The sequence below is a fragment of the Micropterus dolomieu genome, linkage group LG14 (genome assembly GCF_021292245.1).
Source record: "Micropterus dolomieu isolate WLL.071019.BEF.003 ecotype Adirondacks linkage group LG14, ASM2129224v1, whole genome shotgun sequence".
Taxonomy (NCBI): Eukaryota; Metazoa; Chordata; class Actinopteri; order Centrarchiformes; family Centrarchidae; genus Micropterus; species Micropterus dolomieu.
In genome coordinates, this window is record NC_060163.1 from 15,013,121 (window position 1) to 15,030,579 (window position 17,459).

General features: G+C 39.1%; 2 protein-coding genes across 3 annotated transcripts; one reads left to right on the top strand and one right to left on the bottom strand.

The window, feature by feature from the left end:
• Nucleotides 1-2,476: 2,476 nt before the first annotated feature.
• si:ch211-28p3.4 (E3 ubiquitin-protein ligase TRIM39) lies at nucleotides 2,477-7,770 on the top strand. The gene is made up of 6 exons (XM_046068711.1): nucleotides 2,477-2,483; nucleotides 2,608-2,703; nucleotides 3,777-3,977; nucleotides 4,113-4,132; nucleotides 5,423-5,565; nucleotides 5,724-7,770. Exons 2-6 carry the CDS (start codon nucleotides 2,611-2,613, stop codon nucleotides 6,299-6,301), a joined length of 1,035 nt encoding a protein of 344 aa, XP_045924667.1. The 5' UTR covers nucleotides 2,477-2,483; nucleotides 2,608-2,610; the 3' UTR covers nucleotides 6,302-7,770.
• casp7 (caspase 7, apoptosis-related cysteine peptidase) lies at nucleotides 7,721-17,133 on the bottom strand. Of its 2 annotated transcripts, none has more exons than XM_046068714.1 (7): nucleotides 16,950-17,133; nucleotides 16,457-16,575; nucleotides 13,388-13,539; nucleotides 13,167-13,295; nucleotides 10,959-11,134; nucleotides 10,547-10,685; nucleotides 7,721-10,405 (listed from the first exon to the last, which is right to left on the bottom strand). In XM_046068714.1, exons 2-7 carry the CDS (start codon nucleotides 16,573-16,575, stop codon nucleotides 10,179-10,181), a joined length of 942 nt encoding a protein of 313 aa, XP_045924670.1. In that variant the 5' UTR covers nucleotides 16,950-17,133; the 3' UTR covers nucleotides 7,721-10,178. The 2 variants fall into 2 exon arrangements, with proteins under 2 accessions (XP_045924670.1, XP_045924668.1); XM_046068712.1 differs by lacking the exon at nucleotides 16,950-17,133 and adding an exon at nucleotides 16,669-16,912.
• Nucleotides 17,134-17,459: the final 326 nt, after the last annotated feature.

The window sequence follows — 17,459 nt, forward strand, 5'->3', positions numbered from 1 at the left end:
CTGGATGTTTTCCTGTACTTGGCATTCGTGCTGGTAACTGGAGTTTCTGGTTCCTCACTTCACTTGCTTTTAACCTTTTGTGTTGTTTAGCTGCAGAATTCCACGCATGGGACCTTTAGAAGAAAGACGAGGAGAATATTCACTCCTTTTTAACATTTTAGGAAACAAACAAACAGTAAAAACACAAACATTTAGGCACACAAGGCTGTTTTTCAGTAAAATATGTTAGAGTGTGTTGATGCCAACATCTCGTGAAGTCTGACAAGCGTAGCTGACCTATGGCAAGCTGGTAAACTGGCATAAGTAAGATGATAGTTTTCAGGGACAGGTCAGGTCAGTAGCTTGAAGAAGTAAGATGAGGCCAGCAGCTGGACAGAGGAGGACAAAATAACAAAATAACTCTGGTTCCCGAACTCATCACTGGACGCTTTACGATTTTGCGTCAGTAAGTCTACTTAGACAACTTTATGTGCATATTTTTGTGAACAGGGCCATGCTGGGTAAACACCCCTTACATATGCTTATACGTGTATGTGATCTCCTGACGCAAACCTCCAGCAGTCTTCAACTTCGTTCCACCAGGTGGCTTCTTTACCAGGTCCCAGGGTTTGCACTGAGCTGGGGGGAAAAGCCTTCTTCTATTTGCTCAGTGCACTTGGAATAATCTGCTGACTAATAATAATAATAATAATAATAATGAATTACATTTATACAGTGCTTTATCATAGATACTCAAAGCGCTTCACAGTGAAGTTGGGGGGGCTCACCTCAACCACCACCAATGTGTAGCACCCACCTCGGTGCAGCCATTTAGGGCCAGAACGCTCACCACACATCAGCTTGAGGCAGAGAGGGACTGATTTCTTTGAGCTAGATTTAACCTCTTCTGTTTGTGTTTGCCATTTGTATTCCCTATCTGATGTGGTTTATTTCTGTTTAAACTGTAACTGGTGAGCTATATTGGCCAGGTCTCCCTCAGAAAAGATATTTTAATCTTGAGGGACTTCCTGGTTAAATGCAAAAATATGTGAGATTTAAAGGAAGGCAGATAATTATTGTGTATAGTATGTTTTGTAAACCATGTAAAGAGATAAATAACAGCTTCTGAAGGCCAAATCATCAGTAAATGACTAGTAGATGTGTTTGTCTCAAATGTATGATGTCATTTCTTTTCTATCAACCTTGCAAAATGTGACAATGTAGGACTGTAGTCATACAGTGGTCATAAGTGAAAGATCACTGGTATGGAATAATATCTACCTACTAAGGACATTTAAAAATGTTTGTTAATGTACAGTATTTGACAATATTTCCAACTTATTCCATGATGACATATTTGATATTAGTACACCTGTGTTTCACTACATAGTCATTTATTATCTGTTAGTACACCAGCCTCAACTTATGAGGAATTGTTGAAAAATGCATTAAAAATTCAATAATAAATGCACAACTGGGGGATTAAAGTAAAGTGTTACTTACTTCCATGTCCATAGCTCGGCTAATATCCAGAAGTTGGAGCATAAAAACCTAACACATGCTTTGTTTGAAGTAATAGAGGGATTGGCAGGTGCAGGCTGCTTAAAAAAGAAGTTTCTGAAGGTTATATTTGGATGATTAAATGATGTACTGATTTAAGGTTGATTTATCAGAGTCATATACATCACATCATCTAAGACATATCGTTCTCTAAAGTGGTTGGCCCGAGCCATCCCTCAACTTGATATTACCTTACAAATGGACAAGTCAGTGTGAGTGATCACAGTCGATGTAGCACTTAGGTGAAGGCATGTGGCCCTGCTGTGCCGTGCCACTTTTCCTATGTCCTCTAATGGTAAATATATCAGGATTACAGAGAGGAGGAGACAAGTCAGTCAGATTCGAGGCATGTTGTGTGTTAGTGCCCTCACGAGATCATGACTGAAATTTGACGTCATTAGATGGAGGGGCGACGGTTGCACTTGGTGCATTTGACCTGCACATGCATGGGCCATTTGAGTATCCATGTGACCTTTCACTTGGGTCATGGTAAGCATTTTAAGCAGGCATTGGCCAAGACTAAAATAACTGTTAACTTCAATCACTCTGTGTACATGTGAAAATACATTGTGTGTGAATTGTCCATGAGCCACAAAAGCACCATCAGTGTCTCCTAACCTTCACAAACTACCTCAAATGTGCATGTAGGCCTCCAGGACACACACGTCCACACACATACATCAAGGTCAGTGTCGGGTTGCTACCATAGAGCTCTTACAGACTTCTTGTTTAGATTCATGTTCTCTACTTAATAAAACAAGACACGTGCCTCCAAGAGCACCAGGACAGATATCCCAAGGCCACCCCTCCCACACAACAAAGCCTTCGCTTCTGTGACAGGCCTATAAAAGCCCCATGGTCGTGTTGTCACTGGTTAGAGGAGTTTAATCTGCACCACTATACAGAAAATGAATAGTAAGGTAGGAGGGAAGCTCACAAATGAAGTAAGCACTTCTACTTTGGTGTTTTTTTCTATTGATCCACCAAGATTAGCCTTTGTTCCTTTTATCTCTGGTTATTGATCTGTTTCTTTTGATTTTCTTCATGTTTTCTGCCTGTGTCTCAAAGGAAATGCTTCTGAAACACCAGCAGCACCTGCAGAGACAAAGAGATGCCATCGCCTACAGGATGAAGAAGCTGGCAGCTAAGCAAGTGGAGATAACAGTAAGTCTGTTATATTAACAGGGGTCTGTTGCTACTATTGGCCTACCGGCTAGTAGCCAACACCTGCAATATCATACATGGTGGCACCACATGGTGGAAATTCTGACTTTGTGATCTGCAGTCTCTATACCTCTTAAAATTCAAAAACAATAAAAAATATCATAAAGAATAGTTGGAAGAATCTGAATGTTGTGTGTTTAATCAACGAATGACTTGTTCCATCAGTGTGATTGTCTGTGAACATTATGTCCCAAGGGTCATGTTCCTAAAAATCACAATGTGTGCTGCGTGACTGGGATTTGTAAGTCCACGGTTTTATTGTTTTGTTTTTTTACTTGTTTAGTTAATTTTAGCTAACAGTGGTGGAACATAGAGCATGTCCTTGTGCTGCTGTAGCACATTCACCTCAAGGTGAAATGAGTAATAAATTCTGAAATGCATCTCTGTTGTCTCCTGTCTCTTTCTTGGATTTTTGTGGCCGTCCCTGTATGCCATCCTCTTTTGCTCTTCCAGCAACAAAGCATTTTTTCACTTTAAACTGACTTGTTTTTTTTTTATTGCATTCTGTAGGAACTACTGCTGTTTTATGTGATAGTGAATTGATTGTTTGAGGGTTGTGGCTGTTGATTAAGCAAAACAAGCATTAAGAAATTGTAAAGGTCATTTCCCACTATTTTCTGACATTCTGTGTAGACCAAATAATTGATCAACTACTTGTGAAAATAATCGACAGATTAACTGATAATGAAAAGTCATTGGTGGCCCTACTTTTTTCAGTGTTGACTATATGTGGTTATGAAAGTGGGGCTTGCGGAGTTTGCTGAGTTTGCTGGGTTTGCCACAAATGTTTAGTTTTTTTAATAAATCCATTATAATTCACAAAAGAACATAGCAACACATATCATACCTTAACAGCTATCGTACAGTATATGCATTGTTCTATTTTGTCTTATTGTTATTATTGGTTGCCCACAACATTGTAATTACATTTGTTCTTCAGCTTTTCATCTGCCCATATACTGTAGTGTGCCGCTGCAAATGCATTTTTAACTCTTGTGGCCCTTTCACTTCAGAAAAAGACGAACGCAATAAAGGAGAAAATCAGTAAAAAGTATGAGGACATGAAGAGGGTTCTGGATGAGGATCTCCGGATCACGCTGACCCACCTGGACACAGAGCACGCAGCCACAACGAAGTTTGTGGAGGAGAGGATAGAGGACTGCTACCACCTCACTCAGGAACTGGACCAGGAACTGTCCAACAGTGGTGCCCAGGTGAAAATAAAAAGGGCACAAGTTCTGATTTCACACACCTAATGGGGCATATAATGAAGTTTAATGTTTGTCTCAAGCTGCTCTCCCAGTGGTATTAAGATCAGTAATTATGTTTTCTTTTTACATCTTCCACAGAATGCCGTAACAGAAAAAAGGTATGTTCACATTTCAGGATAAAAAAGGCTTTCTTCAAAACTTTTGTACCATAATAGATAATATTTTTTCTTTAGCAAATACACTCAACAAATCTTTGAAACACAAAGATGAGAAACATCACAGAGTACACAATACAGTCGAGCTGATTTTGAGATGCAACTTAAAAATGAAACATAATACTTAGTTAATTAGTACTATGTTTAATTTTTAAAATGCGTCGCTCCCATAGACTGTATGATCCCTCCCAATGCGCGTGTATATTTTGGCCACTCCCACTTAGATTACTATTCTATGTTTTCCTAAAGCGATCACTTGCTGTTTTCTTATATATTACATATATTAGAAAACATTTGTGTCTCTGGGCTCATTAACAAATATCATGAGAACTCATTAGTTCCTACTTTCCCAGCTTCTAGTGACAATTGTAAAGTATCTTGTTATTCTCACCTTTGCCCTCAAAGTGTCTGTGAGCTTCTAGTCACGTACATTCACTAAAGCATTCAGCATTTCAGTGTCTTTGAATGCCTTTAAACCCAGATGTTTCCTGTTTTGGTTAGTAACTTTAGCCATCTGTCTCTGGTGACATCTCCATGTAACTCTCTAATAAGGGCCAATCAGGGTTTTTTTGTCTTATACATGCTTGATATTTGGTAATACATTCATCTGAACATTTCACAGTTGCCATTCTGTTATGTTTAACCACAAATTATATAATTTGTGGTTAACATACACAGTGAGCCTGCTTTTGGTCACTCCAGCAGTGGTTTGTTTTAACAATTAGAATTTCCCACACACCAAACATAGCAAATGTTTTTCTTTTGACGAACGGGAAATGCCACAGGGATGATGTCATATTGCAAGTTGTATAATTTACGAGGTAACTAGATCACTTTATTTACTGCGCATAGTCCGTTTTCCATCCACGGGAAATAAATGTTATTTTAACAACACAACCCTTTTCTACCAGAAGGACAAAATGTGACCATGCCCTAATCACAAATTGCTGATCTCATACATATTTTTCAAATAGTATGTAGTATTAGAACATTTACATAATGTATAGCAATATTATGATGGTCAGTATTTGTTACTGTCAGTTAACATTTTAATTTATTATACTTCTTTCAAGTTTTAATTGCAATATACAGTATGTGTGTGAATGGATTTATATTTGTGTGAAATCTGTTGCACCATGAGTTAAGTAATTTAATTTACAAGCACCTAAACTAAGTCAACTTCTCGCTCTTTGTGGGAGGTATCAAGTCTTTGTTTTTTTTGTCTGAAATTAGAATTTCTGAGACCCTGAAGTTGACTGACCCTGACCTGATTCAGATGGATGATTTCAAGAGCGAGCAACTACTGAGTCTTACCATCAACTTGCTGCTCTTCATCAGGTCCCAGGTCCCTGTCACCAAGAAACTGTTACAGAGCTGTGAGTGCACGCAAATACAGGTAGAATGACGTAGCAGTTAGTTGGGAAATGCCATTCGTCTGAAGTGTTTGTCTCGCTTGTGAACTTAAGGGTAGAACAACTCTTCTGCCAAAACTTTTGCCCAAAAACACTGAATGTTTCTGATGTCTGTCACACAGATGCCGCAGATGTTGTCCTTGACGCCGACACTGCCCACCCCAAACTGATCATCTCTCCCAAAGGCAACTCAGCCACCTATACTGACACCTGGCAGGATGTCCCGGAGACTCCCTCCCGCTTTGACACCACCTTAAATGTAATCAGCCAGCAAGGCTTCAGCGAAGGCCGCAATTACTGGGAGGTGGAGGTGAAAGGGAAAACGTACTGGGAGTTGGGGCTCACCCACCCGAGCATCCCACGCAAGGGACGCGAGGAAGACTCCTGGCTGGGCCGAGGCAAAGAGTCTTGGTGTGTGGAACACTTTAATGGAGACTACACAGCCTGGCATGGTGGTGTGCAGCATGAGCTGCCTCTGCTGGCAGGAAAACAGTTCACTCGCATCGGGGTGTACTGCAGCTTCCCTGGGGGTTTGGTGTGCTTTCTAGGAGCTGATACTATGACCCCCCTCCACTGCTTCTGCGCTGGGACCTTCACCAACACCCTACATCAAGCATTATGTCCTGGTCATGAGAACGAAGGCACAAACTGGAATCCCCTTAAGATCTGTGATGTGTCCCGATCAGCTCCTACTCTCTGAGGTGGAGCAGAATTACTCAGTGCATGTGTTGCACATGCATATCAGCTGCCTGATCTGACATTCTTAACTTGTGACACAACATCAGCTCTAGATACTGTAAGTCAGGCTAGTCTAAACGTGCCTAAAGGAATTTTTAAAGCATATCTCTGTTTTAGATTCTCGGGTCATGTTGTTCACTTCCAGTCACTCGTGTTTTCTTTATAGGTGACACACACTCTGTGACGTTAGAGCTGTTCTTCACCCTGTTTATTTCCAAAAGCTTATTGTAAATGCTTTGACCTGAACCGGAATACCCAGATGAGGAATTGCCAAAGACAGAAGTTGACAGGGCATAGATAAAGTCTTTAGGTAAGAATTAATAATATATAACCTTTAATTTGGTAAAGATAGATCTGCTTTTTAACATTAATCAAGTAGATAATCAGAGGGTGGCGATGGTCCAACAGATAAGACCATGCCTTTGGTGTGAGAGACCTGGGTTCAATCCCCCACTGTGACCCACCCACCATTGTGTCTCTGAGCAAGACACTTAACCCCTAGTTGCTCCAGATGTATGCGACCTCTAACATGTATAGCATAGTAAGTCGCTTTGGATAAAAGCGTCCAAATTGACCAAATTGAACTTAGGAAGGATAATGCTGGTGATATTCTATATTTTTCTTATTGTCAGCAAATCCATTGAAAATACTCAATACTTTTAAACTCCCCTATGGCTCTTAGACCCAAGCCCACTTGTTCCTACTAAAGATGTCAATCACACATTTATCATTTTATTTAAAAAAGGACTGAGTACTAAAACAGCTGGGCACTGCAGTTTTTGTCAAATGTTACTCAAACAATAAATAAATACAAAATTTTTGGGGACTATTTTCAGCTGTGGAGTAATACACATTTGGTGCTCTAGTACTTATGAAAGCACGATGGTGAGTTTGACTCAAAACAAACTACAGTGCCCATATTTATCACAATGAAGCAATAACTTACTCTACTACTGCGCAATAGTGTGGTGTATTTTAGACAAAAATATAGATCTATTGCATGAAGAATGAGTTATATCAGGGTTTGGCTACACAGACATACTTGTAAGATCAACTCATTGTTGGTTTTGGTTGGTATAAGTGATATTTGTTAATAATAAGACAAATATAGCAAATCGCCAACCTTATCCTTTAAGTGTTAACAGAAAGCTGAAAATGTTTTATGTCTATTAGAAGTATTGATTGCTAAAGAAAATAAATCTAACTTTGGGACATATTTCACAAAAATCCAGAATGAGAATTTTGCACCTTCAATTTGTTCACGTGACATTGTGTATTATTTACCATGTTACAAACATCTTCCTTGTTTTAAAAAACAAAAATAGCCATCCTCTAATGTGGTCTGTGCTTACAGATGTGCAAACAAATGACACACAACTCATTACACAATGAATTATTCATGTTTAATACAATAAAATGTTTACATAAGCATTCCTCTGTTTTGAAGTTATTTAAACAAGGTATTGCCCCAAATGAAATAAAAAAAAATTGGGCCAGATTATACTTTCAATGAAATTCATTCATTCATTTTTCCAAGTCTTTTCAAATATATTCCTGAGGACAACAGCATTTAAAACTGGAAAGCATTTAAAATGTTACCCTTAAAAATTAATTTTTCCCTCCTTCAATTCCAATCCAAAACAAGTGGAGCAAACACTCCTTTCAGCACAGGTTGGGCACCACATCACTAATCAGAGATCCATGTGTCGAGAGGATTGAGAGTTGAGCTGTATTGGACAAGTGCACTGGGTGTAGAATGTAACATGTCTCTAACTTAAACCAGTATGTCACACTTCTGGCAAATATATATATAAAGAAGTGCTATCAAAAAAACAGTTGATAAAAAAAATACAAGGAGTGAAAAGGAGAAAATATAACGACAAATTAAAGATATTGCTGAACCTTTCCCCTTAGTTACTGACACATGCAATCATGTCAATAAAGTAAAAACATTGCAGCAACAGTGAGAGTGTGTGTTGCGGACATGTGGATTGTGTATGTTCAGACTTGTCACCACCAGTAATAGCTGCCTCTGTGATTGACAGACTTTGAGACGATAACACAGTGTATCTGCAGGAACAAACTTTGTGTAAGTTGTAATGACCATCAGCAAATGTCTATTTTATTCAAAATAAATATTTTAGATTTTATTATATATCTCAATGACAATTATTAATTTACTAAATTGTGCAATGTTGTTTAAAAGAATATAGTTATAATTTGAAATTATTAAACATTATATATAAAAGCAATTAATCATTTGTGTCTTTCACTATGATTTGGGTTTTTAAATCTTTCTAAATAAAAGATTAATTTAAAAATATAAATAGGAAGACCTTGCTGGGTACCTCTTACTAGAGTGTAGTGTATGTTATGACAATGTACAACACTAATATACAGTGAAATGATGCGGCATTTGTGCTTTGGGCCCTAGTCCAGCTCTACACTATAATACTTCCCAAATTTATGACACAGTTTTCAACATTCTTAAGTTCCCTTTCTGGTGAAAAAATCCAACAGCGTGAATCCTATTATCTAGTAAAGATATTAAAGAGGAATGTCTAACTTTAAAGATTAAGAAAGGGAAATTCATAAACTGATTTATTAGACCCTGACTAATAAGACAAGTGCGTAATTTTGATCATGTGCAAATACATGAACTTCACTTGCTCAGGGTTGAACAACAAGCAAGTGAAGTCAACATCACGCTGAGAAAACCGGCAAATTGCAAATAACCCTTGCTTTTATGGGAGTGGACTATTTACTACGCACTTGACCCAAAATCTCATAGAACTAATCCCTACACAGCAAAAGATCACACCTTCCTAGCCATACGTATATGACATTCTTTAACATTACATTTACCCACTTCATGGGACATTAAAGAACCTGAGGATGTCAGCATGCTGCTACTAACTGAAACTGACTAGGAAGGCTGAGACATTGAGCCTTTGGCAAAAAACATCGTCACATGTTTCTGCCTTGTGTCATCTTTTTTCTTTTGTCTCTTTCTTTTGACAACTGACAGCTGAAAACGTTAAAACATAGATAACTGTAAATTATCTGATCCATTTTCCAGATGCCCCCATCCCCCCAACAACGCATTGGCCTGGGTTTGTAAATCATGGCACCTCCCTCATCTCTCCTATGGCAATCAAAGGTTTTGTAATCACTCTATTCATTTTTCTGGTGGGAATCTCTGTAGACTGACTAGTGCCCTCATATAAGGCTGTTTTTGCAAACCCAATTCGATAGCTCAAAAGGATGAGATTGATAAACTGGACTGCATTGGACAGATTTATGATCTCTTTCTGGAGAGACTTCTCTCAGAACACCAAATGTCAATTATTTCAGTTAGTCAGAACCAATTTCAAGTCCATTCATACAGTTCCTTTCAACCTCTACTGCAAATGCTGGAAAATGGAGAGACACATATTCAGATAGGATTCCCCAAACCCACAAAAACTGGCAGCAAATTTTCCGGGCTGGTAGAATAACATTGATATATTTAACAATGCCTGTCAAAAAAAAAAGATCAGATTAAAATGTGACGCCATTATTCCGAAGAATAACCTGAAGAAGAGGAAAAAGTTTCACCACATGAACGAGGAGTGCCACTGTAAATAATTTGTTTTCCTCACGGAGTGCTTGTTTTCGGGCCCAACTACACATGCAAAATGTCACATATGCTCCAAATGTGCAGTGTCCTGCTGGGCCTGAATCATCCCTGAATACCTTGAACGCTTAGTCTGTGCCTGAAACAGTCAGTCAAGTCAGTCAGTCAGTCAGTCAGGCAGCCAGTCAGTGGGGTCGTACAGTTCGGTCAGTTAGGCTGGCGTTCAGTTGAAATACAGTTCTTTCGTCAGCATAGAGACCACACAGGGAATCTGCTTCTTCTCGCTGAAGCGTGGGTCTTCAGACCAGGACTCAAAGCTGGTGGCCACCATGTAGTTGACCCGTGTCAGGATCTGCATTATCTCCAGCTGCTTGCCAAACTCACTGAGGACGTTGCAGAGCGCCTGGACAAACCAGGAGCCTCGGCCAGGGTTCCTCCAGGAGTAATACCCTGGAAAATCAACATGAGTCAGCCCTGAAACTTTGACTCTGAAGTGTCTGCTCGCTGATGCATCCAGCACAGGTCCCAAAAAGCTTTCCCTTCAAGCATTGATTCATTTGGCAATATAAACATACTTTTTGTGTGATTTACCTGGCACGGTAGAGTAGGCAAACAGGAAATCTGCCTCTACAGGGATCTTATGCCTTGGATTAGCATCGGTTTCCAAGGTATCGTTTGGCGGACCCGAATCTGTCTGTATACCATCATCAAATTCGGAACCCCGGCAAGCCTGGTGGAGTAAATGAAATGACATTTCATTGTGATCCTGAGTAGCTTTCTCAACGATGACCTGGTGAAGCAATTAAAAATTAACTGTTTTTAAAAGCTGAGATGGGTAAAAGTTTACACAATAACTATCATCTGTCCGTGGGGAGCTACTGAAAGCTATTTTAATCTGTCTTCAACAAAATCTTAAGTTAATTAACTACTGTAACATTATTGTTACATAACCACATTATCTTTTCACACCGTCATTTCTACATAAGTCTTCAGAACTTCATACCTGGATGAAGAAGAGTTTTGGCTTTCCAACTAAGCTTTTGCACATGTCGCCCCTGAACAATGAGGTCATGGTCTTGATGGGCATGGCTCCGTCTGTTCCGTAGATCATTCCCTCCTCACCATGGCTTAGCAGGATACAGGCGAAACACGAGCTGTCACTATGGTCTTCCTCCGAGGCTGACCCATGCACACACAAACAAACACTCAACTCTTAGCTCGGCTCCGGCCTCATTAAGCTTCTAAATTAGTGAGCAATGTCAGTAACTTAATGGTCCAATCTGGAGTTGATTTAGCCCTTTAATTATCCTTTATGATTCTTGAAGAATTTGAGGTTGCAACTAAATTATGAGCTTAATTTTCAGTAACTGAGAATTGTAGTGTAGAAAATTACTTACTATAAGTTCATATTATAGTATCTTAAAATGTTACAATAAGAATTTAAAATATACAGCTTCTAGATAGATTCCTCTGAGGAACATGAGAACTCTACTTTCAATGACTTTCATTGATGGTGTAATTTAAATTTTAATCAGTTCATTATTTAAATTTTAATTAGTTATAATTTTAATCTAAATAAAATATTGCCTCCTAGCATTTTGCTTAACCCTAACAAAGGAGTGTGACTGTGTTAAGCAAATTCCACCGGAAACTGCCTATAATGAGATGTACCTTGTGCAAAGTCTGATGTTAGCCAGAGCAATGCACTGGAGGAAAAATCATCCGTGAGGGAACGGAAGTGTGCTGATTAAACTTCATGACAATCTGTCTATTAGATTATGAAATTTCTTGGGTACCCGAGGCCTGATATTGAGACTAGGGGACAGGTCAAAGGCGTCTATCTATTCTGTACCCTAGTTGTAAAGGTATCGGACCTGACCAATTATCATTAGCAGGCCTCAGTGCTACCTGGACAAAATATGTGCAGATACCAAAGAATAACAGTCATTAAAAACGTCTCATAATTTTAAACAAGAATGTCCATTGGTGTGTACCAAGTTAATATGGCCATCACAGGTGACTTATAAATCTTGTCATGAAATCTAGCCAGTGAACCTGCAAGTGCTCTGATCAGTGACACCGAATTAACATAAAAACCTTCTGCCCAAATTGGCAGCAACTTCATTAAGATGTATGTAATTACTTTTACAACAGCACCACCCGCTGTCTGACCTGGCAGCTTTAAGAAACAAACCTACTGCTAAATCTGTTAACAGTCATGAAGAATCTTGAATGTGAACTTAAATGGGAATCAATTAAACTATATGCATATAAAAAAAAAGGTAAATCTGGTAAAGTCAATAACTAATCTACAGTAAAACAAAGTTTGCAAAGTAAGGAGACATCTGACTGACACTGAGATTCTCAACTTACCTTACAATCAAAAACACATCACATTCCCACCATTAACACAATAGTGTAACCAAGATGCTGTTTCAAGTACTATGACTATATGATTACAGTAAGTTGCCAGTTTATTAGGTACAGCTGACTAAAACTAACTGAGTCTAGTCCAACAGTCCTGCAATAAATCCTGCCTTCATGAAGATAAGAATGTTCATAAATTATCTGTACTTGTATAGCGCCTTTCTAGTCTTTCCGACCACTCAAACTGTTTTACACTACACATCCCATTCACACACATTCATACAATGATGAGCAGAGGCTAAGCTGCCAAGTGCTCATCAGAAACAGAAATCAACACATTCACAATTTGGAGAAATTTGGGGTTCAGTATCTTGCCCAAGGTTACTTCAACATACAGACTTGGGGGGGCCCAGGGATTGAACCACTGACCTTCTGATTAGTGGACGACCGCTCTACCACAGCCACCCTGAGAATTATTTTAGTGAGGTGCTGTGTTGAATTTGGAGGCTATAGTGAATTGTTGTCCACTCCATTTATATTAATGTGAGTAGATTAAATATTAAAAATAGTCGTGACATAGTCATAATATCAATCTAACACAATACAACTGAACAGCACCACCAGCTAGAATCAATGTATCTCTAAAAACTGTTTCAACAAAAGCTGAACATTACAACCAATACAGTTTTGGCTAACTGTACCTAACAATATGGCAATTGAGTATATGACAAAATTCAAGAGATTTTTATGGTGTGACAAGAAGCTTGTATAAAATCAACATTGTTACGCACCCACATGAAAGAACAAGGAAAGTGGCAGAAAGACAGAGGACTTCACTACTCACCATCTTTGAGAAGACGCTCCATCTTCTCACATGTCTGATCATTATAGATGCAGACATCGAAGCCAAGGCTCTTGAAGCATTTGAACAGCTCACCTGCGTCTCGGTCTGTGCCGTTTCGTACATTCATCCCTGTCAAGACAATCTGCTTAGAATACACACTCTAAATGCAATATCGAGCAAAATTGAATTATGTATACGGTGAGTCTCAAACACTGCTATACCTGTCTTTTCATCAAAGTTTTTGTTATTGATGATGATACACTTCCCCACTCGCTGGTGGCTCATCTTATACTGGAATGTTGGTGAAACAATTCTGTAATGGCTTTCAGAAGAGTAGTCCTGCTCCCGCGTCTGGCCATCCTTATTCTTCTTACTAAGAGAGTCAAAGAGAAACGGAATGTTAATGACAGTTAACACTTCATGCTAGCATTATAATGTGCAAGATTATTTACTTTGTTCAGCTGATCTTTCGGAACCTACTTCTGTGGATATAAAGTAAATATATAATACACACAGATGACATCAATAACAATGATCCCTCGTTACTGTTTTTTAGACCTTACACCAAAAACAAAAAAATACGACGAAAAATACGCTACAAGCAGCATTTGATACTAATTAGGCCCACAAGTGCCACCATAATGTTTACTCTTACTTTACATGGCAGTGTCTTTTAAGCTAAAATGTTTCTACATGTACCAGTTACACTTCAAAATAAGTAAATGCCAAGACTTCCAATGCAAGGAAAACTCACATGAAACTGAAAACACTCCGAAACACTTACTCAGAAACCAAAGAGAACATACATTTTCAAATGAGGCATTAACATCACAGCCAAATTTGGTCGCAGTAATCCACCGTCAGGTTAAAGAAGAAACTAGAACATTTTTGCTTTGCGGAGAGATAAAAAAATCCTAATCACCATCAATGTAGATTGCGCGGGAGGAAATCTTCCACAAGTGGCAATTCTCACAGACCTGTCATATTTCCATTTTTAAAAAGATAGATCCAGATAGCAAAGCCAACAGTGGCCCATTGGGAGCTCAGAAAATCCAGGCTTGTTCCAGAAGAGCCTAGTCATCAAGTTACTCAAGCACGGGAACAATACATAGCTACGCACAACAGTCTCATGGACTCACAGGCAGCCCAGCCATGTTCTAATAAACATGTGATCCAGAACTTTTTGAAGCCCCCCCCCCTCCAAATTGTGCTGGCATACTGTACCAAACAATTGCGATAGGGTGAGCAAAGAGCCTCAACTCTATTCTGCTGTGGGCTGGGCATGGCAGCAAGAGGAGCAGGTAGGAGGACGGTGAACAGGAATATGAGGCAGTTGTGTCCGTCTTACCTGGGTTCGTCATTAAGCGCTACGCCACTCTGCATCTGAAAGGCGTTGGTTTTGTCTCGTTTCTTTTCGTTCCCCTAAAAGAGTAAGTTCCTCCAGACCTGGCAGCTTAATTTTTGTCTGTGTGCTAGGATACTGACATGCTCTCTATACTGGATGGAGACCTGACTGGGCCAGCGGGTGCTGAGGACAGGGGCGGCGCACTGTGAGCCCCCTGAGTCAGCAGCCTCGCTACCACACCAGTGCTTTCCAAAGGCCTATTCACACGTGGCCCCTGCACCTCGCTCCCTGCTGAGGTCAGACAGGGCAACAGGTTGCTCCTCTGCTGACAGGCACAGAATCCACCTGTACCGACACACTGTGAGCGCCAAATCACCTCAACTTTGGATGCAAAAGGAGGGGAACAACTAAAAACCATTCATTTCTAAGAATCGCCGCTTTGCATAACGCCTTAACATACCGTAAATAACTAAAAATAAATCTTGGTTATTAATAATTTCCGTCTTGGTTTAAAGCAACATTTTGCCAAAATCCTACCAGTTTAAGAAGTACAAACAATTATTATTACAACCTTTATGATATTACACACAATTTTCAGATGACATGGCATGTCAGGCATGACTGAAGAGGCATCTCGAGTTGATCTTTAGTTTGGTCATGCCTTCTTCCAATGAAAAAGACACAAAGTACTGTAGATAAGGTGCTTTCAGTTTTACATGATATGCTACTTCTAAATATGGTGGTCATGTTTGCTATCAAGTAGCCATGACTAAGTGCTTATGCAAAACATGTACCATTTAGCATATTTGACATACAGTATTTAAACATTAACTGCATGCTAATTTCTTAATAAACTATGTCATGCTTCAATTCAGCCAATTTTAAAAAGCACGTTCATTCATTTAAAATTTGAGATGCTTCTTTTTGCTTTTTATGTTTTTATAAATAAAAAATAACAAATTGCTCATTTTTATCCTGACAGTTTGGGATGAAAATCTAAATGCCACACAAAGGGCACAAGCTTTGTGTTTGATCACCAGTATCTGGGAGAAACATGGCTGACAAAGATTCACAGTGCCACCTTGTGAGTCAGACTGGAATGGACAGAGGCTACACCCTCTATCTATTCCATGGTCAAGATGGTAAATAGTCTGTACTTGTATAGTGCCTTTCTTGTTTTCCGACCATTTAAAGTGCTTTTACACTACATCACATTCACCTATTCACTCACTTATGGCAGAGGCTAAGGTGGCAACTGCTCATCAATGTTAATCAGAGACATTCCTGTAACACTGACACAGCAAGCAATTTGGGGTTCAGTATTTTACCCTAGGACACTTCCACAGCCACACTGAAGGAGCCGGGAGATTGAATCCGCTCTACCTCCTGAGCCACAGCCAAGACACTGTGAAACACTCTATGATATCATACTGAATTCACATATCCGTGATTTTAGACTTTGCTGTAGCACAGTCTAATTTTAAGTAGCCACTTGAGGCCTGACATCTGTCCCAAAAATGGATTTAAGATTGCACGCCTTGCACCATAACACTAATTACGCTATCCAAAACTGGGTTGCTGTCTCAAATCAAAGTAATACATTATTTTTATTTGTTAAAGTTTTGATTGGTTGAGACTTACAATCATTACTTGATAAAATGGGCAATTCCAATGTCTTCTAAACCGGAGAATACAGTAAACTGCACTAAAACCGTATCATGGGTGAATAATCTTGTCATGCTAGAACTCCCCTAATGAAATGGTCACACACTATGAGAATAATAATGAAAGTGAAAGTTACAGTAAAACATGTATATTTTTATACACTGTCTGCTAATGTGTATTTGAACTGGATTAAGTTCCTTATGGTCCAAATTATGTGAGTTTCCTGGGTGATTGTGGTTTCCCTGTGCAGATACAATGAGTGCGCTGAAAAGGAAGTCACCTCCCAAACAGAAGAAATCTCCCTCTGCGGTCAGGTTTGGCATCTGTCTGGTCTTCAGTCAGCATCCCATCCTCAACTTCACCTCCAAGTTCAGTTGGCTCACCAGTTTCTCCAGACATCTGCATTTATAAAATACAAATGATTTATAGTTTGATTAACGTCAACTTACTGTACGTCGTGTTAAAAACAACTGTAACGTTCCTACGGCTTACATTCTTTAAAGTGCAGCTTCGTTTCATTTCCTTATTCCCAATGACTGCTAACGTCAACACGGCTCAGGCGTTTGTTCAAACAAGTTAAAAGTAGTATAACACATAGCTAGCTTAGCTCTGACTTAAAAGCTTTTTTAATCACCAGTTTAACGCGTTAAGTTATTAAATCATAACTACTTGTTAGCTGAGTGTCTGATTAGCATAACCTTATAGCAAAAAAAACCTCCTTAGCGACAAACTCCTAACGTAAGGTGGGGACAGATATGTTAGCATGAACTTACACTCTACTATTCGTGTGTTGTGCTATGTCAGCTTAGCTATTGCACAAAAGTTGGTCGTTTCTCCTTCTCCGCAGTTTTTACCGAGTTTCTGTTCCTTAGAAAACTTAAGAAAGTGAAAGTACATTCAAAGGCATACAGTCTGCGAGGGGCGTAACTACGTCAGAGCCCTGCGTCACTCAGGTCTGCCTCAACATGCAAAGAACAGGCAAGAATTTCTGCACAACTCCTCCTGCCAAGCTATTTTGTCACTCTAAATTAGAAAATATTACATGGAAGTCAGTTTGGAATATCAATAAAAATATTTTGTACCCAACAAAACCAGAGAAGTTTAATTTAAGAATTCATTTGATGTATCCTGTAAATCAGGTGTATGGTATGGAGGACAGAGTCCATACCATACACCTAAATAGATAAATAAACAAGTGCTCACTGAATAAATAAGTGCTGAAAACCATTTGTCATTTATTTTATGATTGTGTTTGTACAAAATTATTTTGGTTAGATAGACAA

What these genes read in the sequence shown, in the direction of transcription:
- si:ch211-28p3.4 (XM_046068711.1), top strand. Translation starts at nt 2,611, where the DNA reads ATGCTTCTGAAACACCAGCAGCACCTGCAGAGACAAAGAGATGCCATC. An exon ending in TGTCCAACAGTGGTGCCCAG is followed by an intron (nt 3,978 to 4,112) that starts GTGAAAATAAAA and finishes CATCTTCCACAG; the next exon opens with AATGCCGTAACAGAAAAAAG. An exon ending in AATGCCGTAACAGAAAAAAG is followed by an intron (nt 4,133 to 5,422) that starts GTATGTTCACAT and finishes GTCTGAAATTAG; the next exon opens with AATTTCTGAGACCCTGAAGT.
- casp7 (XM_046068712.1), bottom strand. Translation starts at nt 16,695, where the DNA reads ATGAAACGAAGCTGCACTTTAAAGAAT. An exon ending in GAAGCTGCACTTTAAAGAAT is followed by an intron (nt 16,576 to 16,668) that starts GTAAGCCGTAGG and finishes TTATAAATGCAG; the next exon opens with ATGTCTGGAGAAACTGGTGA. An exon ending in TGCCTACTCTACCGTGCCAG is followed by an intron (nt 10,406 to 10,546) that starts GTAAATCACACA and finishes TTGATTTTCCAG; the next exon opens with GGTATTACTCCTGGAGGAAC.